The sequence below is a fragment of the Anopheles coluzzii genome, chromosome 2 (genome assembly GCF_943734685.1).
Source record: "Anopheles coluzzii chromosome 2, AcolN3, whole genome shotgun sequence".
Lineage (NCBI taxonomy): Eukaryota > Metazoa > Arthropoda > Insecta > Diptera > Culicidae > Anopheles > Anopheles coluzzii.
In genome coordinates this window covers 103462025-103488884 of record NC_064670.1, presented here as the reverse complement: position 1 = coordinate 103488884, position 26860 = coordinate 103462025, and the positions used below count along the sequence as shown (strand labels likewise).

Here is a 26860-nt window from a genome sequence, read left to right as displayed (position 1 = left end):
TAATCGACGTTCTACTGTACAGATAAGTCGGTATTTCTGGTCACTCTGCTCGCGCAATTGACATTTTTGTCAAATGATGATGATGTTTTCTAATTTTGCTGCAGAAAAGAGAAAAAAACACACCAGCAGGGACGGTGAGTCGTGCGAGTTTTGCTACAGTTTTCATCGTGCAAAGGTGACGCCAGGAACGCTCCCAGCGCGAGTGTGTGTGTGTGTGTGTGTGTGTTTGTGTGAAGCGATTACAGTTGGAGCAGTCCATAAAACGTTTGTTTGTTTTTCGTTTTATACCCCATGATAGTTCATACGACTCTTTACAGTTTCTGAATCCAGTATCCAACTCGGCAAAGGTGAAGAAAGTTTTGGGAGTATCAATCTATTGCGTAGTTAGTGCGTGATGAATGGGTGAATATTTAGTCGCTGTCTCTGCGTATAACCTGAAATGCCGGGGGAAAAGTGCTGTGCTGATAAGTGTTTTACACCAGCCCAAGTCCATTCCGAAAAAGCACGTAATTCCATGGAAGTTCACCCGAACGATGCAAAGAAATAGTTCTTCTGGGTAAAAAGTAAACCCCCTTTTCCCGGAACGTGACGACGCCGTTGCATATGTGCAGACAGCTCCCTACTTTCTTTGCCGTGTCTCTCTGTCTCCCTCTCTCTCACACACACACACACACACATTGTGTGGGAGGACGGCTGTGTGTGATTGCATGTTTACTTACGTGCATCTGTGTGTGGTTGTGTGTGTGTCCCTCCGTATGGATGATGATTGTGCATAGTTGAGTGGGTTTTGTTGTGGCTCCAGTTTTGCACCAGATGCACCGTCGCTGTGCGCAGTTTTGTTCAGTTAGCCATAGGCGTGATTCATCATAACATCATCGGGCATCAGCTCGCGCATTCTACACAACCATCACCATTCACCATCATCAACGTCACCATACCGCGCTCGTTTCTGTGGCTGTGTGCGTGCGCGCTCTCTCTCTCTGTCAAATTTGTACGCATTCAATTGACAGTTGTGTTGTTTTTGTGGGACGAAATTAGAAGAACTGGTTGGATTTTGGTTGTTCCTTTTGCCGAGCGGTGCAACGTTGTGAGGAAGCGCTCTGCATTCGGTAACGCAGTGGATTTGGAGAATCATTGCCAGCATTAACCCTTCGCTGTGTATCTGAAAAAAAAAGAAACACCCACACGTAGGCCCTTTTTTTGTTTAATCTGCGCAGCTTTTTCCGCATCTACACAGGAAAATGTGTGCACCATAGGGTGGCAAACGAGTGTGTGGTGCATTGAATCTGTGTGTGTGTTGTGTGGAAAACTGTTCAAAATTAGAGTCCCCAATTGATCCGACAGCATCCCCTTCCGTTCGTCCGGCAAAAGCAATCCAAGTAAACCATAAATCACTCCGCATAAAACAATTGCCAGCGCTTTAAACGCACTGTGGGCAACACACACACACACCTCCACACACCTCGACACCAGTCCAAAATGGACCATTGCCGGCCGACTATGATCTCGAACCACTGTCGAATGCACTTTAGCTAATGCGGAGATTGTTCCCTTTTTTGTGTGTTTTCCCTTCGTATGTGCCTGTGTGTGTGTGTGTATTTGTATCTGTTTGTCCATGTGGGTGTGAATGCTGAATGCATCATATTGATCGCTTTTTTTCACCCTCACTCTCTTGGTGCCGTTGCAGGTGACCGGAACCGTGTCCGAGCCCGGGAGCGCTTACCCCGAAGAACGTGTGTTCGCATTTATCGATTTGTGTTCCCGGGGTGAAAACCGGAACAAAACTACCGGTACACACAAGTGTAAAGGAAGAAGAAACAGAAAAGAGCAGTAATTCCTTGTGCCTGTGTTTGTGTGCGTGTGTATGTGTGCTTGTGGCAGTACAATTGTGTGAGCTGTTTTTCCTCCCTTTGCTGCAAAGGGCAAGAGGACGTGGGAGGACCCACCTGGACACTAGACACACACCCACACCTGGTGGAAATTAATTCCCTGTTCTGTGTGACATTGTGAGCGAGCCGTACGTTGTGTGCTTGAATAGTGCGACCACTTTTCCAGGGGGGTCACAGGGACGTCGGCATCGAAAATGACATCATTCTTCAACGTTGGGGCCCTCGGGGGCAACCCGTTCTCGACGCCCGTTGGACAGAAAGTTGGTGAGTAATTTTAGTTTTTTTTTTGGGTTGTTTTTGATTAAGCTTTCTGGTTTACAATTTTAGGATTTTTTTTGTTCAAGAGTGTGTGAAACACCCAGAAACCCTTTACTGAATGTGTGACAAAAATGAAGAAAGTATGACTAAAATCCCTTCGGTGCGGCATTAATGGCATCGTCATGCTTGAAAAGCCCAAAGATTACGCGCGCGCGTCCGCAGACGCAATCCGGCCTTGGAGGTGAAAGTCCAACCGGCCCCGTGTGCCCATGGACACTTTCCCCACCACCCAGCACGAAAAGCACGTTACGAAAGCGAATGGGAATGGAAATCTTTGAGCCGGTCCATCTGTTTGACCGGTGCAATGATGAGATTCGTGTGAGTTTTTCCCCGCTGACGGGTACGGTCGCTTCCATAGCACATAAAAAAATACGGCCAAGGTGGATAAGTGGCGCTATCACGCTAATATCGCTTGAACAGTAAGACAGATAAGCTGCACGGTGACGTGTGTATGTGTTTGAGTACGTCCACTGGACAAGATAATGATAAGAAGCAGACACAAAGAACCGCGCGCGTACCACGGCAATACCTTTTTAAAGTAAACACAGCAACACGAAGAAACTGTGTCGGAAGAAACAACTCAAGTAAAAGAAGGCAAATGTAATGTAGCAACACGCTCCATTCTCACCTTTCTTTGTTGCGTTGGAGCTTCCATGCGGGGAGCTTTTATTCCATTCTTCAAGAAGGTCTTTCTGCGGTTTGAGGGAATACTTTCTGATACTGCCACAACACGAAGCCTTGCAAGTGAGTTTCTTTTGCTGGATGCGGAATTGGCAACACAAGCTGCAAACGTTGCGCCCTGTTTAGTATCCAGCAAAGAAGAAAAGAAAAAAAAACAAAATTGAACCTTTATGACGTGTGTTTGCGGTTTTAAATTGTTGCCAACGGAACATTGCTTGCATCAATCACTAGAACGGCCCATTTATGAAGCGAAGGGTTCCGCTGAACGGATGTTTCATTTTGATCTTAAACTCTTCCCGAACGGCGTCTTTTTGTTTAACACATTTTTTAACGCAACGGGCAGCACTTTTGATCGCTTACTGATGTTTGATAAGTGAGCTTGATTGCATTCTAGCTGAGTTTCAGCAGCTCAAGGTTTCGGTACGTTCGCTGCTTACTGAGAGGCGTTAGCGATCGTTAGGCAAGATAATAGTCAAAATGAAATAATACCAACAAAAAAGTTAGACGCAATTATTGGCATGCATACGGCATGAGTGTTGGGGCCGTTACAGTCAAGCGTGCCCTACGACGCACACTCCCTTACATAAATCTCTGTTGCGCAATTACGCTTAAGCGTGAAGAGATGATTTACAATTTTCCACTGATTTGATGCGATGCTTTAATACCCTTTTTTTCGGGGGGACGGGACGGGCGGGCGATGTTGTTACGCCACTGAATGCTGCACTGTGAATGCAGCATTATTGGCGTTATTTTAAGCAACTTAAAATACCTTAAAAATCGGTGTAGTATTAATATGTGTTGTTACATACTAATGCTGGTACAAGCGCGCTCCGGATATGTCAAATCCGCGGTGACTCACAGACGGCCAATTGGAAGCATTAAGCCGGGGGCGTGAGCGGATAGGACGTGCGATCTCCCAGGTGGAATCTATAGTGCGCAACAACAAATTTAAAAAAAATGATACACCACCAATAACAACCGCTCAGAGAGACTCCAGACCGCGTTGGCGGTGGTTGTAACGTGCATCCACCAGTGTACCAAACAATTGCCGATGTTGTACGCGCACCAACACGCGCACGAGCGAGCGGAAAACAGCTCGAGGTGCATTCGCCCTTCACGGCCGGAAACCCATCCCACCTGATACAGACCAACAACGCGGAGGAGAAGCTTTAGTTCCACGAATTAACGCACAGGAGACGACGTGTCAGCCCTTCGCCGGTTCGGCCGGTTGGTTTGAGGAGAGTGGGGGGAGACTGTACGCGCGTGTAAATGTTTATTCACCGCACCGAAGGAAGAAGCCATACCGAAATGAAACCGACCACTGCACGACGCACCTCCTTGCCATCGCAAACCGTGGCTGGATATTGGTTCGTTCGGTTCGGTTAGGATACATACAGCGGTTAAAGGTTTTCTCAACCCAATTTGAAGGTGGGGGGAAATGACCCCATGGACGTGTGGGGGTTTGTGTCCCGTGCGCGGGAATACAATGCAATGATGCGTGAAACGCATTATGACTCGTGTAGTGTAGCTATGGGCATAATTGTGAAGCTAAAAGGTCATAGAAGCAAAGAAGAGACATAATTCTTATGAAATTAAAATAAATTAATTATTATGTTTCGTAATTTAAAATCCTAACAAAATAAGACATTACAAAGACACATGTATTTAATGTCATTACAAAAATGAAACATTATTATCATACTTAAACCATAAACCTACCGCCAACACTGTACTGGAAAAGGGAGTTCCCCAAACCCGTCAGTGGCCACCATCAACAGTTGTGTGCTGCCAGTGTCGTACCATTTCCACGATTTCCTCCGGCGCACAACGGTGCGTTATGCGAGTTTGGTCACCAAACGCTCCCTCCTACTCCACCTGCTGATGCTCCACTGTACCGTAGAGAAGCAAAGGAAATGATTTACATAATAATTATTCACCAGGCGACAACCGACCGACCGAACCGACCGCGACCGCCTCAATTATTACGTTGCCCGTTCCGTTCCGTTCCGTTCCCTGCTTTCGTCAAGACGTGGCAAGAAGACGTTGCGCGCCGTGCGTGTCATTGTGGGCTCATTTGAATGTTGTTATTGCTGTTATTATTGTTGTTGTTTGCATTTCCTCGTCGCTAGTTCTACAGACAAACAACGCACAATTACCGCAGGAGGAGAGAGGGCTTGCTTGCTTGTCCTGTAAAGCGAAGGACATCAAGGGCATAATAATGTTGGTGCTAATGCTTTATAATTGTGCCATTGTGCTTGACTGGAGCCTGCCATTTCGTCCAGCGGGAAGGTGGTAGGATCGAACATAAAACAAATCACGATGAAAAAAAGATTGGAATGGGAATTGGCGTGAAAATTAAGTGACAACAAAAAACGTAGAAACTCCCCCACTGATCGATTACATGTTCTTTCAGCTTTGTTTTTGGTAAACAGCGAGGAATTGGAATTTTCTTCATTACCTGCATGAAAATGAAGCTGGGGTTTCCCCTGTTAATAACGGCTTTTCTTTAACGCGCTAAATCATCATTCTTAAGCGTGGAATTCGTTTGGAACAACAGAATAATTTTGTTGTAGATGCACTGAAACGATGCGATGATGATGGTCTTACCACCTGCACACGCCATTTCATGCTTCAATGCCTACTGGGACTGGGGGTCTACTGGGTTGAATCGTTGCTAATGTTTTACCAGCAAAGTAGGTGAAAATCGCTATGAGGTTGCGTCCAATGGTTGATGGATCTACCATGCGCGACGACTCGGGATTGTTGTACGCACGTCGGTTAATACGAGCATAAGAGCTTCTCGCACTGCTTTTATAGCGATATGATTTTACCCAATGTCTTCTAGGCTTGTGTTACATGCTAGCTTCAATTCATATGGCTACTATGAAATACAACATTCCTCACTTCTTCTTTCCAGAATACGAAATACGGTTCATATCTGGAAGGCATTCAGATTTGTCTATGCCGTTCGAAAGAATGCTGATGTATCGGTTCCTGGTGTATTGGTTCGTCTACACATTCCGCGAAAGATTGATTTTCTTCGTCTGAACCATGTTCCACTTCATTCTTGATGTTTCCAGAAATATCAGTAACTGCAGCTTGTTCAATAGCTTCCTGAGGTATTGTAGAATCCGGAACTGGCACTTTTGGTTCCTCTACTTTCATTCAACCTAGTCTGAAGGGTAGGGCAGTCCAAATTCATCCACGATGTTGGCCTCGATTCCACGAATCAATTTACGCCTTCCGTGCCATACTTCCAGAAGAAGATTAGACGTTACCTTCCGGACTACTTCAATAATTTGTCTTCTGCATGGAAATTTCACCGTGTCGCCACCATGTTTCCGATGAAATTGTTAATTCTGGGCAACTTTAATTGATCGAATTACAGGTTCAGGCTTCTTAACGTTGTCCGTATGTTTCTGCGCATCAATAGCTGAATTAGAGTGAATCTGTAAACTTGGAGAAAAGTTTGAAGAGAATCATAGGTTTTTGGTTCCTCTAAACTGTTGTATTGGAGCACTTATGTTCACTGTTAATAAAACACTTGATTCCCTTGAATCAGCTCCGGTTTAACGCAGTGTCTACTATGATTATGTTACATGCTAGCATCCATTCATATGGCTACTGTTAGAAGCTGCCGTTCTAACTCGGAAAAATTGAACAAAATTAATTTATTAGGTTGGCACTACAGGTGCACCAAAAAATTAGTTTTCTTTTATTCTCTTTTATCGCTTATTCACTCTTGGATATTTTCTTGGTATTGCTCTGTTTACGTGGTTTCCTTGCCTTTTTATCTCTTTTCGCGCGCACAAAACATCGCCTTGGCTGACAGTCCGTTGGAACCTTATAACAGTTTCCAACAGCTACTATGATATACAACATCAGTGCTGGTAGTTCCTGATATTTCATTTGATTTTAAGCAAGAAATTGTCTTTTTTCAAACTTTTGGTGTCTGAACTCATCACACGGATGTGTTGAGCGTGCATGCGCTCAGATTCGCGTTCGAAAACGTTCAATTAGCGAAAGAAAATAACGGTGATAGCAACGTTTGTTTGGTAAACATCATTCTTCAACGTTTGAGTACTTCAACGGTACCTTATCCCGGTCCCGCGCTGATAGTGATGAGCGTTTTTGCTCGTTAAAGGATTAAATAATTGAATGTTTGGAAATGGGCCTATCTGGCAAGGGAGGGCAGCCCGTCCATCAGCAAAAAGGTCGTGTTTACTTTCTTCCATTTAATCAGAACCTACTGCTGGCATTTTGTAAACAATGATGAATCACAATAACATTACTGTGATACCACGAACAGTGCTGAAGAAACTGTCCAATTGTCTGTGGTTCATCAGGAGGGATTTGGTTTTTTTCTTGTAGCTTTTCTACGGTTCCTCTCACTACGTCACAGCCCTCAGAGTCTCAGGTCAGGTCACAATCATCGAACCAAGAACCCAAAATGCTGACAGGCAACAAGCACACCGGCCAGGAGCACACGGTGACGATAAGCTCTCCCACCCGGTTCGAGGGGTTTCGTTCGCGGGTGGCTACTAACTTTAATGGATTGCTGCTTATCAGTTACGTTAGTCAGGTCGAACTACCTTCGAGCATGACATTAAGTCGTCGGGAGAAGGGCACACAAACACACATAAATACAAAGTGCGATGGAGTTGATGGTTCGTTAGCAAGCTCTCACCGTATGTGACTCACTGCGAAGGCCTCTAATGGCCACACGAAATGTTGTTATGATTGCAAATAGGCAACATGTTGTTTACTGCGAAATTGGCAGCTGTTCTTATGTGTGTGTGTTTATACGACCGAAATGGACGGAGCGTTTAATGGTCCTTTAGCTATGAGGTGATAATTTGGTTAGTAAGACGTTAACACGGCATAAAGCTCAAGGAAGTGGGAAAGTCTTCGGTTGCCGATGATGTTGTATAGAGAATGCTTTTTGTTTGTGATTGATACGAAAATCATAAATTATTGCCCAAGATGACAATGAATCTGAACGATCTTCTTTCTTTCTCCTCTTCCCCCACAGAGCAAGCGACAGATGCTAGTCTCGCCTCGGAAAACTGGGCACTCAACATGGAAATCTGTGATATGATCAACGAATCGTCGGACGGTGCCCGGGACGCGATGAAGGCGATAAGGAAGCGATTGACGCAGAATGCGGGCAAAAACTACACCGTCATCATGTACACGCTGACCGTGCTGGAAACGTGCGTGAAGAACTGTGGCAAAGCGTTCCACGTGCTGGTCGCGAACAAAGAGTTCATCCAGGAGCTGGTGAAACTGATCGGCCCGAAGAACGATCCACCCCCGATCGTGCAGGAAAAGGTGCTCAGTCTGATACAGATCTGGGCCGATGCGTTCCGCTCCCAGCCCGACCTGAACGGGGTGGTGCAGGTGTACCAGGAGCTCAAGAACAAGGGCATCGAGTTTCCGGCCACGGATCTGGACGCGATCGCACCGATTTACACGCCGCAAAGGGTAAGCAATCAAATGGTGTGTGTGAGAGAAGAGATTGAAGACTCCCATTTTCTGCTTCTCACTATCTTGCAGAGCGTCCCTGACGGTGCTCCAGCGACGGAAAGTGCAAACACTCTGCCGGTTTCACCACATCACCATCATGCTTCACAAACGCCAGGATCGCCAGCAGTAAGTGGGATGCGAAGTCGTCGACCATTCCCGTTTTCACTTTACATTAAAACATCCATTTTCGGTGTGTGTGTTTCTTGCCTACACAGATGCCTCCACCGTCATCGATGTCGCAGGATCAGATCGCCAAGCTGCAGTCGGAGCTGGACATCGTGGCAATGAACATGTCCATCCTGGGCGAGATGCTAACCGAGCTGAAGCCGGGTCAGGAAGATGCGGCCGACTACAAGCTGCTGACCGATCTAACTTCTACTTGCCGGTACGGTGTCCCAGACACACACAGCTCTTCAACCGCTTCGTAATAATCCGCTCTCAATTGCAGGGAAATGCAAAACCGAATCGTCGATCTGATCGGCAAGGTGCAGCACGACGAGCTGACCGCGGAGCTGCTCCGGTTGAACGACGAGCTGAACAATCTGTTCCTGCGGCACGCCCGGTACGAGAAGAACCGCGACCCGAAGAATGCCTCCAGCGCGACACCGTCCGCCATCCTCGGGGCGGCGCTCGGTGCCGTTGAAATGCGCGACCCGTCGCTGATCGATCTGAGCGAAGAGCCGGGCGCTACCGGTGGTGGTGGTGGTGGTGCGGCCGGACACAACGTGTCCACGCAGCTAGCAGGGCTTAGCCTGGCGGCGGCCGGTTCGACAGCGACCGCCTCGTCACAGCTTGCCCAGCTGACGAGCGTAACGGCCCAGTCCGGTTCGTCGATTGGCGGGGCCAAGTCACCGAACAGGGCGACCACTGCCGGGGCACCGGCCGGCAGCAACATTCCACCGGACGTCGTATCGGACGAGTTCGATATGTTCGCCCAATCACGAAACACTACCGGGTAATGATCAATGTAGTGGTGGAGACCGCTGGACTGAATGATGCTAATGTGCCCGTTTAACGCTTCCATTCTTGCAGCGAGAAAGAACCTTCACACCGATTAGATGCTTTGGGTGCGCCGGCAGGCGCCAACACGGCAGCGCTGGTAAGAATCTAAAAACCGCACACTCACTCACACTACTGCCCCTTACATGCACTCCCCCTTTTCTCACGAAATGGTGACTTGTTTGACGTCATCAAGTTTTGTTAGTAGTCGTTTTTTTACGATCCTCTTGCTCTCTTAGCTCCATTTTCTTGTGATAAGTTTTTCTTTTCTTTACAAGATTTTCCAAATCACTTTCAATCGTAAATATTGTTATTCAGCGCATACAAGATGGTACAGAGTTTTCCAAGACACTTTCGAATGTGCACATCATTATTCGCCACCACCAAGATGTTTTTCAACAGCTGGCCTAATGGTTTATTTGTATCATAATACAATTTCAGATCTTACACATGATTTTCAACACACCATAAAAAACTGTCACACAACTCAATACAGCTTGATACGTGTTGAAAATCAAGTGGAAGAACTGAAACATTTTTGTGATGCAAATACAACATTTTTGACAGCTGTTGAAAAACATCTCACAGGCAATGAAAAATTTTGTAGACATTGGAAATTGACTCGTTAAACCCTGTAATCGACATCGATTTGACATTCCATTTCCATCGAAATTATTTGTAGTTTCATCAGCATGATTTTCAACACTACAACGGTCCAATTGCTGTCGTTTTTCACAGGGGGCTTGAAGCCGCATCTCAGAATTGTTCAACATTTTCAAAATCAATATAACATGCATTTTGAAGCGAAATAGACCCATGAAATGTCGAAAATCATGCTGAAGAAAATGAAAAAAAAAATACGATGAAAATTGAAGTATGCGTGTGATGTGGAATAACTTCTTGCTCGTGATGAAAAACAATGTTAACATTTAAAAGTGACCTTTGGAAACCCTTTATCCTTTCCATTGCGTCTGCAATCGTTTGTTCTGTTTGCAACAAACTTTAGTTCTGTACAATACTTTCATTTTCAACTATTGCCTGGGTTTGTTGCTTGTGTTGGTCGGAGTGTTTAGAACGGTTTATTTGAATTTCACTTTCCAATTCCAATTTCCAATTCGAAAAAGTAGTCCAATTTGAAAAACTTACTTCCAATACTGCTCAAAGTACTATCGAACGATGATTCAAAACCAATACTTCCGAATTATCAACCACTTTTCTTACCACCCCCCCCCCCCGCTCCCCCTTTTTTCTCTGCTTCTTATCGTGTGTATGTCGTTCTTTCTTTTTCTTTTCTTTCATTTTGATTTATATTGCCCGTATTGTATGTATTACTCTTCATCCTTATTTCTCTACGTACTCTGTAATGTTTGTCGACTCCCCACAATCGAAATGTAAAACAAAACCCAAAACTGCTGCCAAAATTATGCGATCATCGGGGCGCTTCTACTGAAATTGGTTTACCACGCTGTGATCGACTGTGGTGGTGTACCGTGTGTTGTTTGTTTGTACTTTCATCACAAATTGGAAAACGATCCTGGTTCCGGTGATTGCTACTACACACACACCCACACTACTCGAAACAAATACACAACAACAACGCCAAAAAACGATACACCTTATCATCTCTTATCAACCCCGTCCAATACACCCCGGCAACATCGCAACAGGGTACGAGGGAATCGGAATTTGACGAGATCGAACAGTGGCTAGGAAATCCGGTGAGTAGTACTCTTGCCATGTGGCGGAAGCTCCGTTTGCTAGGCTAGAGCACCTTTTGTCTTGCACGTGCGTGGGGAGCAGTAGCAGTAGTCGTCGTCGTTGTTGCGTTACCATGGTGTAACCGGTGTAGCAGAAGCCATGCATGCATTGCAAAGTAGCCTTAGATTTCAACACTTTCCTTAGCCAGCATATTTGTTTGTTTGTTTTGTGTGTTTTTTAAATGTTGTGTTGTTTTTTTGCAATTAAAAATACATTCTTTAATTAAATAAACTCCATCAATTTCATGATCTCTCTCTATCGTTCTCGCTCTCTCTCTCTCTCCCCCCGGGAACAGGACGACATTGATAACCTCGAGGCGCAATTGGCGGCTGCCGGAGCGATGGGCGGCGGTGACGGAGGCGCTGGCCACGGTGCCGGCACGGAGGAAAGCCTAACGAGCAAGGAGTTCGAAAAGTTCCTCGCCGAACGGGCGGCCGTAGCCGAAACGTTACCGACGATCAGCAGCAGCAGTACCACCACCAGCAGCCCGGCAACCACGGCCAAAGATCGCAAGAAAAAGTCCGACGAAACGGACGGTCTGCTAGCGCTGTGAAAAGCAGATGCGCGGGGTGATCGTGATCGGGGATATCGGGGACACACTGTTTGTTTGCACGGGGAGGCGCCCCGGCAAGTTGTTTCGTTTGATGGTTTTATTTTGTAATTATTGTTTAATATAGTTTCTGCTCCAGTCGCGCGCGCGTTCCTTTGGAGGTATTAGTGTTTGTTTGTTTTTTCACATTTAGGGGTTTCCCATAGGGCAATAGAAATGCAGACAGAGAGCTAGATAGAGAGAGCGCAGAATGTAAGGAGGTGGATCGGGATAGAAAGTTTTGGTGAAAATATTTAGTAAAAAGAAAAGCCAAAAAAACCCAAAATTTAAAAAAAGGAAAGAGGGAGCAGCATCGTCTCTGTTCTTGTTTTTAGATTTGCACCTTTTTTTATTATTTTATCGCCGTCACGGCACAGCGAATGTGAGCCATATTATACATATATAAAAGCAAAAGTGCTGCTGCTAGCTACCACGTACGGAACTGGGAGGGACGCGGAATCATTATGGGACGAAAACAGAAAAAATACACACAGACAAACAAACAAAGACGCGAGCATCGTAATAGAAGGAGAAAATATATTTAATTGTGACCCTAGTTGTGTATTGTATTAAGGTATACCAACCAACCTTACATTTGGTAGGGGGAAAGAAACGTTGTGAAAGGGCTCTTGAAATTCGAAAAAGGATAAATTGTAAATCGGTTAGGGAATGAAAAATGAAGCTGATTTTGGGGTGTGTCATCATCGATCGAATCGATAAATTGCATAATTTGTTTAATTTCCTTTTAATCGTTGTGTGCAAAACAAACCAACCAACAAAAAAAAAAAAACGATTCGATGTTGTAATTGTTAGCTTTTTTATGTGCTGTGTTGTTTGTTTGACGAAAAAAAAGTACGCGTGTTGTTGCTTCTGAACGTAAAATACCAACGCTCATCGAACTATGATGAAAGCAGAGCAGTATGTAAAGGATCACCATTAAAATTACCCACCAATAGGGCTTACACAAAACGAAGAAGAAGAAGCGAATTAATTGTTAATATGGATGGAGCGCGAAAGTTGCAAAAGGAAATGTTATTTCAAAATCACCTCGGGTCAGGGCTTTCCAAACGAACTAAACCAGCTCTCAGTTTCTGTGCGTGCAAAGAAGAGTTGTGAATGGCCGTTTATAATTTATCTTTTCACTTCAAATCTAAAAAGAAAGACAAACCAACAGGATAAAAAACCATAATATTGTCCAATAAAGCATACAAACAAACTCAAAGTTGCAGTCATTTGCGTAACCGTTGCGTCCTAAATTCAAATCTCACTCGCTCTCTTGAGCGCGCGCGCGCCATCTGGTGAGCATTCTGGATCCCTCAACCACACTCACCTTCAACGGAACATGGCTTTCGTGAGCAGTGTGGCCAGATAGTTTGGCGGGTTTCGGTAGGAACACCAGAATGTTATCGGTAGGTTTTGGTAGGAGTATCAGATTTTTTCGGTTAAAATTTTGAGTTCAGTTGAAATGAAGTGTTTTTGCTGTCCTTTTCTTACAATGTGTTTTGCCTAGCTTCAACTAATCATGGCATGTATACCCTTTTAACTTTCCAAGCAAAAATCTATGTGAATGGTCGTCTGGTCAGATACCATTACTCAAATCTCACTTGCTTCTGTTAGCAAATAGTTATCATTGGAGTATAAGTAGTTAAACAATCACATCGCCATTCTAGTTCTAGAGATGCATAACTTCAATGCAAAACCATAAAATAATAGAAAGGGAAGGATAAAGTTCTCCAAACGAGGAGCATCAGTTTTTTTTTGCTGATTTAAAAATGCATCAGTCGTTCACCGTCTGCTAAACGAAGCCTTTCTGAGTCGTTTAGCACCCGTTTAGTGGTTGTTTTGTGAATTTGTGGCCCTAAAGCCCTATCATTTTGGCAAATTTGGAATGGAATTGGTACGTTAAACGGTAGGATAGATGAAAAACCGGTAGTTTATGGTGTTCATCTGTGAATCGATTAGGCATTGGACTGATGTTGTGGCGCGCAACATTGTGTGGTAGGTTCGGCGCGCACTTTGCTTACCAGAACCGTGTGCGGTAAGCCGATGCGCGGAATGTGGAGGAAGAGTGCAGAACGAGGCGGGGTATCGAGGCGAGAACGTACCGTAGTTGGTTTAATTGCGAATGAATTGTATCATTCGTTCACTTCGTTAGGAAGAGATGGTCAAGTTACACTTATGCAACGGACGGGTGGAACTACGGGACTTTACTTGCGCGATGGATCGGATTCCAGGCGGCGTTAAAACGCTGCGGGAGTATTAACCGATTAAGGTGCAAACTTGCACTTCTTCCGTAGAAGGGGTATTGCTGATCGGTCAACCGACTGAACAGCTGATAACCAAACGCGGTTACCAATTGGGCAGAGCCTTCGGCGGCTTCTGCTTAATGGGGAGAAACACTAAACACGAGTGATCTACGTGTCTGGAACTAGTGAACTGTCTCACTGTTTCGAATAAGCTTTATTTATAACGTATTCTTAAACAGTGATGACACAATGTCTTTTTACACTTATTTTATGTTTACGACTAATATTGACCTACTTTCATTATGTGGTTGCTAACCTTCCTGTTTTGAGATTTGTTCATCAAAATATAAAGTCAATGTCCGGTTGTTTGTTTGTCCCTTGGTTATTGTTGCGCAATAGTTTTGCAGCCGTTCTGAGTTGCGAGGCGCGTTTCATGTTACCGTCGCGTTATGTTTTTATAAGTTGTCGGTTCGCGCTTCCTGTCCTACGGTGTGTGTGTGCTAAGCATTTATTGCATGGTAGGTTTTCTGTCTCACCTGATTTGATTGCTGGTTAATTTGAATGTGTTTTTAGTTTAGTTTAGATGGTTTTGGTTAGCAACGATTATGTTGAGGTGGCTTTAAGAGTTGGTTCAACTGTTAGCAGTAAATCTGCTACAATTGTCACTCGGAAACATATCGCTAAGGTGGTCTATGAATGTTGCTGGAAACATTTAGATTGAACATTTTATAGCGTCAAAAATGAGAAAAATTAACAGCTCCGTTAACTTAACAGTTTATTTTATATAAAGTGTTGAAATAATGATATATCCCAAGCGACACAGATTAAGCTTAAACGACTGGAAAATTGAATATCCATAGAAAAAAAAGAAAGCTCCACAGCTTCATTGGTTTGATCAATAGATGTCGTATTACAACTCATCATTATATTGCTATCCTTTTCTTGCAATGTGTTTCGACAAGTTTCATCTTATCATGACCTATATAGCCTTCTAACTTTCTGAGCAAAAATCTATATGAATGGTCGCGTGGTCAGATACGTGGGTATCAACACCAACGACCATTACTCAAATCTCACTTGTTTCAGTGTTGGTGGTTTCCGTTGGAGTTTAGTATTTAAACAATCGTATCGCCGTTCTAGTTCTAGCGATGCATAACTTCAATGCGAAACCATACAACAGTACAGAGGAAATGAGAAAGCTCTCCTGCAAGCGATGAAGCTCAGCTGGTTGGGGTATTCCACGGACCACCAGCTTTTTTGCTATTTTTAGAATGCATGAGTCGTTTGCCGTCTGCTAAACGAAGTCTTTCTATATTCCGTTTAGGTAGAGTGCTTGAGTCGTTTAGAAGCCGTTTAGTGGTCGTTTAGTGGATTTGTGGCACTTGGGATCAGTCGTTCACCGTCTTCTAAACGAAGTCTTTCTATATTCGTTTATTTTTTATCATCCATTTGCTTAATAAAGCGTTGAAATAATGATATATACTCCAAAATTGAACTACAAATGCTAAAATTCCAAATTTAGCCGATGTTAACAAAACCCACACTGCTGCTGCATCATTTCATACACCCTATTGCTATGACCAAGGAAAAGTTGCTAGACAAAAATCAAATTGGTTTGAATTTGGTCAGCAACAAAGTTGCGCTAGCTGTCAAATGCCATACATTTTGTCAGCAACAATGTGGCGCGCAACAAGATTAGACCAATTCCTAAGGGCCGTGGGCAACGCTTTTTCGCTGATCGGATGCGATTTTGTCGGACGAGATTTGTATGGGATTTGACAGATATCCGGATAATCACGTGTGACAGATAATAATCGGACGTGCAATTTCGTCGTCCGACGTTATCTATCAAATCCCACATAAATATTTGACAAGCCGTCCGATAAAATTGCTTGCGAAAAAGCGTTGCCACCGCCCTAAGCATATCAGAAAATCGTTAGGAATACAAATAAACCGACATTTCTGGTCACTCTGTTCGTGAGTTGGAGGGGGATGTTTGTGACAGCTAGCCGCAGCAAAAACCAAAACAAATGAAAATTCTGTTCTCCCCTTTCTGGCGGTGCTGTTAACGGAGGCCGGATAGATCTGTTTCTAATCGCGTCCCGAGCCGTGCGGACTACCTTTACACACCGTACCACCTGGTGCCGCGCGTCGTACGTTTCGCTTTCGGGAAATTGTTTCTAGTGCAAAACACAACAACAACACGATGGCACTGTCGCTGTGCAGAAAGCAAGTGCTCGGTGCGACCTGCCGGCTAAACAGCAGAATATTGCAGTTCGAAATTTCAAAGGTAAGCAGTGGGGGACGTGGCAAAACTGTTCGCCTTCCACCCGAAATTGATTCGACCTTGAGCTTGAATCAAGCAACGCGAGCAAAACACGCATCTGCGGAAGAGTAGTAGGCAGCCGTTCCGTAGTACGCAATAAAGCGATCTGTTGGAACGGCTCCGCCGTACATTAGTTAACTCGCACAAGCACCTTGTTACGTCATGGTGAAATAAATAGAACGTTGCCTCCGTAAATACAACTGTAAACGTTTGCTACAAAGTAGCAAAACGATCGGCAAACGCAAATGACGTTGCAGGGTTTCATATAGATGTCGGGAATGTGACGCCAAACCAAAGCAAGGGGTAACATCCCGATCAGATCGACCCCGTCGTGAACCGGTTAGCGTGAACCCCCTCCCCACTACCATCACCATTTTTTCATCGGGGTGGCTTGATTTGCATACCGTATCGTTCGTTTTGCTACATTCGTTTTGTGTGTTTGTTTTCTTCTCCCCCCCCCCCCATCAGGTACTGGCCTGCCGGTATTCGACGCAAAAGAAGCGCTCCAAAATCTACGCCAGCGCGGACGAAGCGATCGCAGACATTCCCGATGGTGCGAAACTGCTGGTCGGCGGGTTCGGGCTGTGCGGTATCCCGGAGAACCTGATTGCGGCGCTGGTAGCGCAGCTCAAAAAAGATCTCACCGTGGTGTCCAACAATGCCGGTAAGATTGTTTTCTCAATTCCGTTTCCGCGCTAGAAAGCTAATCGACAAGAATCGGTTAAGATGGGAGCGTTTTCCTCCCGTTTTTTTTTTAAATCACACACACACACACACACACAGTGCCTTTCGGTTTCACTTCCAAGGTTATCGGAATCGTACAAGACGTTTCGCGCGTGTTTGCGTGTGAGCTTATGTGGCGCGATTAGAAAACACACCTCCCGCATGGTGGTGCGCGCATACATCGAGCAAAGGCCCACATTATTGGTGTATTGGTGTACAATTGGGTGTGTTCGCCAGCGATCCGTGCGGGGGATTGGCCAGTTGGGACCACCCCACGTTACCCACAGCCATACCACCGCGCGATGCCGGCGGTTGTTGCTAATTCTGGATCGAGCGTTGAAGCCATGTTTTGACGGCATCGCATCAGCATTGTTGCCTGGCAACATCACACACATGCTGCTGCACGGTATGCCATGTTGCTCGACAGTCGCGGCGCTGTATTGGAACCAAAAATAGAAACACATATGGATGTGTTCGTACGGTTTCACTCAAATGCGCAAAGCAAGTGGTATGATTAAGTATGCTAAAGCGAAACTGCATTTAAATTGGTTTGTTTTGCCGACAGAATCACGGCAGTGTGCCGAGGATATACACTCCTCCCCTATGTTATCTGTGGCAGATAAACGTTATCGCGCATTATGACTATTTATTCACGTAAAAACTATTGCGCTACTACGTGGGCAACGTAGCAGGAATGAAGTGTTTTGTTTCCCTTTTAGATAAGATAAAAAGTTGAACTAGTGATGCATTTATCTTTGAAAGCGTCGCACAAAGATGTCCCTCGGCAAAGATGAGTCCAAAGGATCACTCAATCAACGATCCCTATTTGTTGCGAATCACACACACCATAAACGCCACATTCAGTCGCGTAATCAGTCATCGAATAATCGGCGGCATTTAACCTATTTGTGTATGGGATACAGTTTTATACAACCTCGTAATGGCTGTGCGGTGCGTTTATAATCTTCACATCTCTCTTTCTCCACGATATTAATATTTATACATCGCGCAAAAGATGCATCAAAAATTCGGGCGCAAAACACAAACCCGCCAACGACCCGTGTGTGTCCCGAGGGGTTAAGGAAGCGCGCTGCCTGCCATCCTCATTTGGCTCACCCCATCATCGTGCCCACTGGCGAGAGAGGATCCTGATCGATGATCTTTTTTTTTGTCTGCCTAATTTTTCCACTCCCCCATCGGGATTGAGTTTAAATTGTAGCGTTGACCTTAACGCCACACGCGAAAGTGTTTTCTTCGCGAAAGTGTCACCCGCCGGGATGATGATGCGGTCCGGGAAGGTTTGACCACTATGACTTCTCCAAAATTGGTAAAACCCCAAAATGTCAAACGCCCTGTTTTGTTACAGAGGCAAGTCCGGGGACGGTTCAGTATCGCCGTCGTCGTCGTCGTCGTTGTCCTGTCGGTTGAGAAGGAATTCGTGACGTAATGGAACAAGGCGCGTTGTGAAACACAAGCGGGAATTTATGCCTGGGTTGGCTTGGAAAAGGCTAGGAGGCCATTTTTCCCTTCCTCTAATTTTAGCAAATCTCTAGTAAGGCGACGCTCAATGCGCCCTGGAAAGTACAAGCAGAGGAAGGCAAAAACGTTACACCAAACAGCAGCAGCATAGCGTGATGTCACGGCTGCAGGTCAGGTCTCGGGGTGTGTTACGCCGAGATAAGTGACACCAAATTCAGGAAGAAACTGGTTCATCGTGCCTCCCGTTCGAATTCGTCTGCTTTGCGAAACGGTGGCACACGCTTATCTCCGACTCCGGCGGGTGTAGCAGCTTTGTTTCGAGCGCAATGGGTCTCGACGGTCCCAAAAATCAGGTGATTTTGGACGAGCGAGGGGGTGACTTGACTAATTGATAACGCAATTTCAACGTACAGCCGGCCACCCAAATCAGCGTGTTAAATCAACAACGAAACAAATTGCGACGACTGACGAGTGAATTTCCTGCGCAGAGAGAATGTGTGAATAAATTAACATAATTAATTAGTTTACCTACAGGGTTTTCCAGGAGTTACCATAGCTGTGGGACACTTGCTTGATTCTTTCTTGCGTGAAATGAACTTAATGTAATGGGAATTGGACTCTATAGCATACTTGTTGGACAAATCCAATAGCAATTTCCAACGAGTCTGTTCAAAAAGGGTTCAATTTCCAACATATTCCAGTTCACTTCCAATAGGAAATAGTCAAGGAAGTGTCACACAACTATGAGAAAACCCCTGGAAAACCCTGCATTGCTACAAATCGCTCTTCTAACGCTGTATCCCTCTCTCTCTCTCTCCCTTCCTTATCTGTGGCAGGTGTGGACACATTCGGGCTCGGGCTGCTGCTGAAGGAGAAGCTGATCAAGCGCATGATCGCATCGTACGTCGGCGAGAATGCCGAATTCGAGCGGCAGTATCTGTCGGGCGAGCTGGAGCTCGAGCTGACGCCGCAGGGCACGCTGGCCGAGCGTATCCGGGCCGGGGGTGCCGGCGTTCCCGCCTTCTTCACACCGACCGCCTACGGTACGCTCGTGCACGAGGGCGGCTCGCCGATCAAGTACGGCCCGGGCGGGACGATCGAGATCGCGAGCGAACCGCGCCCGATGCAGCTGTTCAACGGCAAGCCGTACATCATGGAGGAAGCGATCACGGGCGACTTTGCGCTGGTGAAGGCGCACGTGGCCGACGAGGCCGGCAACCTGATCTTCAACAAGTCGGCCCGCAACTTCAACCCGCCCATGTGCAAGGCGGCCAAGGTGACGATCGTGGAGGTGGAGGAGATCGTGCCGGTCGGTTCGCTCGACCCGGACCAGGTGCACATGCCGAGCGTGTTCGTGCATCGCATCATCAAGGGCCCGTCGTACGAGAAGCGCATCGAGCGGTTGCGGGTGCGGGACGCGAAAAAGGCGGGCGCGTCGGTGGTATCGTCCACGCCGGCCGCCAGGATGCGCGAGCGCATCGTGAAGCGGGTGGCGATGGAGTACCGGGACGGTATGCACATCAACCTGGGCATCGGCATACCGGTGCTGTCGTCGAACTACATTCCGGCCGGTATGAATGTGCTGCTGCAGTCGGAGAACGGCATCCTGGGGTTGGGTCCGTTCCCCGAGAAGGACCGCGTCGATCCGGACCTGATCAATGCGGGCAAGGAAACGGTGACGGTACTGCCGGGTGCGTCCTACTTCTCGTCCGACGACAGCTTTGCGATGATACGCGGCGGCCACATCGACATTACGGTGCTCGGTGCGATGGAGGTGTCGCAGTACGGTGATCTGGCCAACTGGATGATTCCCGTGCGTACTTTAAAGCATAACATGTACTTAGAAACGATAGTAATGGAAGTATTTTTTGCTTCTTTTTTCCTTCTCTTTCAGGGTAAGCTGGTGAAGGGTATGGGAGGCGCGATGGATCTTGTGGCTGCCCCCGGCACCAAGGTGATCGTGACGATGGAACACAACGCCAAGGACGGTTCGCACAAGATTCTGTCCAACTGCAACCTGCCCGTGACCGGCCGGAACTGCGTCGACATGATCATCACCGAGAAGGCCGTCTTCAACGTGGACAAGGAGCGGGGCCTGACGCTGATGGAGCTGGCGGAAGACTGCACCGTGGAGGAGGTCATTACCAGCACCGGTTGCGAGTTTTCCGTTTCACCCGACCTGAAGAAGATGGCCCAGGTGGACAGCGCGTGATAACACACACACACACACGGCCACGATGCGAACAGAACAGCGACGTTCAAATCAAATGTAAAAAAGGAAAAGTTACAACAACAGAAAAATCCCCATTTGAGGCGCGCTCGTGGGGTATTAGATGTGTAAGGACAAGCACTGAACTGAAATCATTTTCGCATGATTTTCGCTCAGATGGCAAACGCATTTAGCGCAACGCAACTAACGTACGATGGCAAAAAGTGGCAGCCAGTGCCAGTGAGTACACACACGATGAACCGGCAAATTCAACTAAACATAAATATACATAAGAACAGTTTGGAAAGCTCTTGCGGGAGGATAAAGTCGTATATAGAAATCTAATTTCCCAACTCACTCACAAAACAAAACTTGTAAGAAGTGGCATTGAAATAATAATAAAAAAAACTGAAATATACATCAACCTGTTTCTTTTGTATTATCCGCTCGTGTGATGATAGGTTTATGAATATTATAATTTTGCATAAATCCTTTCTTGATGTTTTCCTCCTCTCCCCCATCTGACTCGCAAGTTTTTTTTTTCTGTCTCTCTTTTGTAATCCCTTTCTAGTGCTTTCGCAAAATGTGTGAATGATTTTTACTGCCTTTTAATGCATATTAAGATTGCAATAATCCAACGACCGGTTTTCTCAGTGTGCAATCAGTTGCCCACCAGATCATCACCGCAAAAAGGGGGTTCAATCTGGTTCGTCACTTTAACCACCGCAGAAGTTCTTTGTGCCTTTTTCGTCATCAAAACAACCTTTCTTTTGGCCCGTGTATTGCATCTATTTCCTCGAAAATCTCAGTGTCCCTGGCGCATCCTCATCAGAGGCATAATTTACTGCCATTTCTCGCACTTTTGACTGCCACTGCAAAGATCAAGGGCACCACTACTACAGGGAGTGTTAAAATTATGGCTCGCTCTCAATCAACACCTCTTTCGCAGCTTCGAAGCGGTACATTACACAAACACCCCCCGGCCCCTAACGAGGTAGTAGTCTCGTAGGTAGTAAAGACAAACGAGCCGTATTGTTGTAACACACACACACACGATCACTTCCTTTTGCCTCGCTTGTGCCCCTCACAGGGAGCTCCCGCACGCGATGATCGACCGATTATTACCACGAACCCATCGTCTATCGTGAGTGTTGCACGAAACGATCCACGAATCACCAACCACTCTCAGCTCAGATGATCATCAAATATGTGATGTTTTTTTTCTTCTATCTCCTCCTTTCGTTCCTTTTGTTCGGCTTGTTAGGGTTTATCAATCGCTTAGCCTTGCCAAGGCTATAGAGCCGTTTGATGCGTGCGCGCACGTCCGACAGACAGGGTGTAAGGCTTCCCATCATAAGACAGGCAAAAAACGGGTTTTTCTTCTTCTTTTCGGGATTAGGCCATTTGGGTGGCGTGGCCAGGAATAAGCATAATAATCACGACCTTAACACACACGCAACACCCTAATAATATATTGGTCAGGTTGGCTGCAGTAGGTCAACCTACTGATACGACCGATTAGGAAGCCGTAACACACACCTGAACCCTTTTCCTTGGGTCTTGTTTGTATCTGGAGTTCAGAAACAAGCAGGATCAGGTCGGGGTCACTAAAATCTATAGCATAATTGCAATGTTGTCCCATGTGTTCTGAGAGATGGCACAGCACGATGGGAATAGTTAGACGTTGTTGCGTGGAGATGCGTCTAATAGGAATCGAGAGACTTCATATCTTTACGAGCGCTGACCGTATTACCCAAGCGTTAAATAAAATGTACTCATGGTAATTTTGAGCAAACTAGTTAATTTGGTCAAGTTAGAGGGCGGTACAACTAAATTTCAAAGACCTTTACTTTAAATGCCGAAATTAATGGCCTAGTAAACCCGATTAAAGTGAAGTACTTCAGACGACCCCTTAAGAGACCTAAGATACAAAAACCAACCCCATATAGGTCCTGACAACAATACATTAATTATTCTGGTTGAAGAACTGCACATGATCTAATGCCGGTCCTGGAACTGAAACTGAACCTTTATCCGAAGGAACCCATACTGAACCCATAGCGGTCCAGGAACCAATACAGGTCATACCGGTCCAAGAACTGATCATCCACTCATACCTGCCCTGGAACAGATCATGAACCCATACTGGTCCTAGCACTAATCATGAACCCATTCTGGTCCTGGGACCTATCAACAACTCATATCAGTCCTGGAACCGATCATGAACCCATACTGGTCTAGGAACTTATCAAGAACCCATACCGATCCAGAAATATCTCCTGATTTTACCGATTTTAGTACCTGGAAATCTTCCGGCTTTGGAACGATACTTGGTCCAGGTCGGGAACCGACATAGTTCCAGCTCTAGTCAACAAACCATAGCGTACGAATTCTGCGTAGGAAATAGCGTAAGTATTTTAGTAGTAAAATTTGTATAGTGATACAGGGTTTCCCACGATTTATTGGTCAGTTCCCACGATTTTTTTTTATCGTATCCCATAGATGTTTGGTACGTTCCTATTATTTATTGGTATTTTCCGCTTGGACATCAATACAATTGGACCAAAAAATCTGGGAAACGACCAAAAAATCATGGGAACGCACCAAAAAAATATGGGAACACACCAAAAATTTATGGAAACCAACCAATAAATCGTGGGAAACCTTGTAAGTAAAGACCAATTGAATTTAGAGCAAATAAAGATCAATTGAATTTAGAGCAAATAAAGATCAATTGAAATAAGAAAAAAATCTAATAGGAATCGTATTATCAACGGCTCCAAACGAAAACGATTTACAATCAAACGACATATCGGCGGCAACTAAGACTATTATGTCTATCCTTCCCAATTTAAAGACATCACTTGAACCTTCCCACCTTGCCAATTAAATCATCACCAATTTGAACCGGCGCAGCAGTCCTGCTTTACCTTTACCACCTAAGCTTACCACCCCCCCCCCCCTCCCCACGGCTTACCTCTGTGTGTCACCTTTGACCGAAAAAGCGATGCAACCTTCCACGGCCTGCTGGATAGCAACAAGAGCGCCAAATCCACCTGTGTCCGGGCACGCGTTGTACGAAATTAAAATGACTTTCGATTATTTCTGGCTGATTGAAAATTGCACACTGTCCTCTCTCCCCCCCCCCCCACTGCCATATTGGAAATATCAACCGGTTGAACTCTCTTTCTGTCCGGCTGTCTGTCAGGGGTCACACACACACACACATCACCATGCGTCAAATGAGCGTCCGAGGCACCTTTCTTCTGCTGCACCACATGCCTTCAATCTAACACCGACCAAGGTGTCTTAGCAATTATTCCTAGACGAAACAGGCGAAAAAAGCTAGCGTGCGAGAGAGAGAGAGAGAGAGAGAGAGAGAGAGAGATGGGTAAAAGGTTGTGGGCATACCTGTGCTGAATCTTCTTCGCTTTGCTTCATAAATCACGCGCGCGGGAGATGTGAGCCCGAAAACGCAGCAGCCAAAAATGCAACCGCCAACGAGCGGCGGCGACCGGTGCGTTGTTGTCCACTTGACAACAACCACACACACACACACACACGGAGCTGAACAGCAAACACGAGCGCCGTCGGTGCGTCTGAAACGATCGTGTAGGAAAATGTTAACGACTTTTAAGTATATGCACACACAGAGAAAACGCCGGGCCCGGTCACACACACCGGGCGTCCGAAGAAGACTTACCCAATACGTGTGCCTCCTCCTGCTCTTCGGGCGGGCGCGTGCGAAGGAAGATGCGCTTGCTTCGATTTAGCTGCTGCATACGAAACGCTGTCACACACACGCCTCGTCTTCTTCTGTCTCGCGCGTCTCATCGTTTGCATCGGGGGAGGTGAAATGTCGCGCGCGGGTCGGAGACACACACGTTGTAGGCTTTCGTGATTTTCGGACGGCCTAGTATAAAAGCTCGGGCCGGGCATCCGGAATGATAACAGTAACCGTTTGCAGCAGCAGCAACCAAGAGGTAGTCCAACCAACCCAACCATCCCGCAAAGGAGCCAACGCGACAAGCCTTGAAGATGTACAAACAATCGGTAAGGTCTGGTCTGGTCCGGCCAACGTTCTGCCTGGTCCCGGTCCGGGCTTTTATCTCACGGTCACGGTGAATAACTTTCCGTTGGTGTTTCCTCTATTCCAGCTCATCCTGCTCTCCTGTGCCCTGGCACTGACGCTGGCCGCACCGCCCGCACCGCTCACCAAACGCTCGCCGCAGGGTGGCCCGGATGCGGAAGCGACCGTCGTGGCGCAGGACCAGATCATCAACGAGGGCGGCTCGTACGCGTACAACTACGAGACGAGCAACGGCATCAAGGCGCGCCAGACGAGCGACAACGGCGTGTCGGCGAACGGCGAGTACTCGTTCCTCGCCCCCGACGGTACCTCCTACTCGGTCGTGTACGTCGCGGACGAGAACGGATTCCAGCCGCAGGGCGCCCACCTGCCGACCGAGCCGCCAGCGCCCGAGCACGTGATCAAGCTGCTGGAGGATCTGCGCGCCAACCCGCCGTCCGATCCCGAGTTCGATCTGGCCTCGCTCGATGCCACCCTTGCCCGGCTTCGCGCCACCCAGGGCTAGAAGAACCGAGCGAACGTAGAGAACAGATGATGATGATGATGATGCAGCAAGCAGTTTGTACATAGCTTCAACCGACCGCGTTGGACTCGCCTCACCTAATCCCCCGTCTCCCCCCACAACACTCCTCCCATTACCTCACCTTGTGCAGGACACGCAGCCGTACTACGACGCGTCCCTGTGGGGCTTCTCCTCCATCGTCCGAGGCACCTTCCCGGTCGATTAGTTAGTTTCAATTTAGTTTCAATTGTCCCTAGCACCGAATAAAAAAAGAATGAATTGCAATTACCAATGTCACTCACTTGAACATTTCTTGGCCTACTGGTACTACTTCGAGCGCACAGTTTCCCACGCGCTGTGTGCCGCGCTCTTCTGGTAAAGCGTTCAGCTCGCCTGCTGTGATGTAACGGCTGCGGTAACGCATTTATTCAAATGCGTGTCCTCGGACGGTGACAGAGAGTCCAGGTCGCCCCCATCCGGTTTCGGGAAGAGTTACAACTCCGCCGAGATGGCGTGTGACCTCTGCCGTGTGTGATAATGATGATGATGTTGCGAAAGAAAATTTATTCAACCAAAGCCCGTCGCTGAAGTCACGCACTCCCCCAGAGGCGGACGACCCGATTGATCGGTTCGATTTGATTGGACAGCGGCGGGCAGGTTGAATATTAATTGGGATTTATTTTGATAAGTGTTTGGAAATCCTTAAATTGGATTTGGGCAATACGTGGGAGAGAACGCAATCGACAGACGATTTGGGTTAATCGATAAATGCTTATTGCGGAGTATCAAACGGTTTGGATGGATGATCTTCAGGTGCTGAAGTCATCTTGCGGATTTGACATGAGAAATGTTACTAAAAGATGGTCTACGGGTTCATTTTTTGGCATTTCTAAATAGAGTGTTTGCGTTTTGGATACTTAAGGATCACAAATGGTCGATCATGCGATGATCCTACCTAGTGATGTGCTCTCTCTGGAGCGCACCCACGACCCCGATCCGACTCCGACTATAGATAGTCCGATTCCGACACCGGCAAAATGGGAACCACTAGTTCTGCCCGGAGTCGAAGTCGTCCAGAGTCATTCGGGTCGAAATCGTTCGGAGTCGTCCGGAGTTGTTCGGAGTCGGAGTCGTCCAGAGCCGACCGGAGTCGACCGGAGTCGGAGTCATTTAGAGTAGTGATGGGTTAAGTTGGCAAAGATACAGAGTCGTCTCGGACCCAACTACGAAACTGTTGGAACCGACTCCCGAAGGTAGGCCCGTCCAGCATTATCCGGAGTCGTTTGGAATCGTCTGGAGCCATCCGGAGTCGCCCGGAGTCATTCGGAGTCGGAATCGTCCGGAGTTGCCTGGAGTCGAAGTTGTCCTTCGAAACAAAGACCTGTATACGAAATGCACACGCATACGACGGCGTCACCCGGACCACTCCAGATGACTCCGATCGACTCTGGATGACTCCGACTTCGACTCCTGTAGACTCTGGACGACTCCGGACGACTCCAGGCTACTCCGGATAACTAGATCC

At 46.6% G+C, this 26860-nt stretch overlaps 3 protein-coding genes across 12 annotated transcripts; all 3 read left to right on the top strand.

The window, feature by feature from the left end:
• Positions 1-116: 116 nt before the first annotated feature.
• On the top strand, positions 117-12316 carry LOC120949031 (TOM1-like protein 2). Of its 9 annotated transcripts, none has more exons than XM_040365983.2 (9): positions 117-175; positions 1688-2153; positions 7921-8372; positions 8445-8540; positions 8630-8799; positions 8863-9369; positions 9447-9513; positions 11081-11131; positions 11467-12316. In XM_040365983.2, the coding sequence occupies exons 2-9, from the start codon at positions 2084-2086 to the stop codon at positions 11722-11724; spliced, it is 1671 nt and encodes a 556-aa protein (XP_040221917.2). In that variant the 5' UTR covers positions 117-175; positions 1688-2083; the 3' UTR covers positions 11725-12316. The 9 variants fall into 9 exon arrangements, with proteins under 9 accessions (XP_040221917.2, XP_049462871.1, XP_040221914.2 ...); XM_040365980.2 differs by having other exon boundaries at positions 136-264; XM_040365979.2 differs by having other exon boundaries at positions 136-347.
• Positions 12317-16045: 3729 nt separating this feature from the next.
• LOC120949670 (succinyl-CoA:3-ketoacid-coenzyme A transferase, mitochondrial) lies at positions 16046-21161 on the top strand. Of its 2 annotated transcripts, XM_040367090.2 has the most exons (4): positions 16046-16296; positions 16801-16996; positions 19371-20347; positions 20429-21161. In XM_040367090.2, exons 1-4 carry the CDS (start codon positions 16213-16215, stop codon positions 20744-20746), a joined length of 1575 nt encoding a protein of 524 aa, XP_040223024.2. In that variant the 5' UTR covers positions 16046-16212; the 3' UTR covers positions 20747-21161. The 2 variants fall into 2 exon arrangements, with proteins under 2 accessions (XP_040223024.2, XP_049462872.1); XM_049606915.1 differs by lacking the exons at positions 16046-16296; positions 16801-16996 and adding an exon at positions 17891-19031.
• A 2715-nt stretch (positions 21162-23876) lies between these two features.
• Positions 23877-25627, top strand: LOC120953415 (endocuticle structural glycoprotein SgAbd-4-like). The gene is made up of 2 exons (XM_040373314.2): positions 23877-24796; positions 24901-25627. The coding sequence occupies exons 1-2, from the start codon at positions 24782-24784 to the stop codon at positions 25336-25338; spliced, it is 453 nt and encodes a 150-aa protein (XP_040229248.1). The 5' UTR covers positions 23877-24781; the 3' UTR covers positions 25339-25627.
• The last annotated feature ends 1233 nt before the right edge of the window (positions 25628-26860 follow it).

Coding starts and splice junctions, on each gene's coding strand:
- LOC120949031 (XM_040365983.2), top strand. CDS start 2,084: ATGACATCATTCTTCAACGTTGGGGCCCTCGGGGGCAACCCGTTCTCG. Junction 2,154..7,920: donor GCCCGTTGGACAGAAAGTTG/GTGAGTAATTTT, acceptor CTTCCCCCACAG/AGCAAGCGACAGATGCTAGT. Junction 9,370..9,446: donor CAATCACGAAACACTACCGG/GTAATGATCAAT, acceptor CCATTCTTGCAG/CGAGAAAGAACCTTCACACC.
- LOC120949670 (XM_040367090.2), top strand. CDS start 16,213: ATGGCACTGTCGCTGTGCAGAAAGCAAGTGCTCGGTGCGACCTGCCGG. Junction 16,297..16,800: donor TGCAGTTCGAAATTTCAAAG/GTAAGCAGTGGG, acceptor CCCCCCCATCAG/GTACTGGCCTGCCGGTATTC. Junction 16,997..19,370: donor CGTGGTGTCCAACAATGCCG/GTAAGATTGTTT, acceptor TATCTGTGGCAG/GTGTGGACACATTCGGGCTC.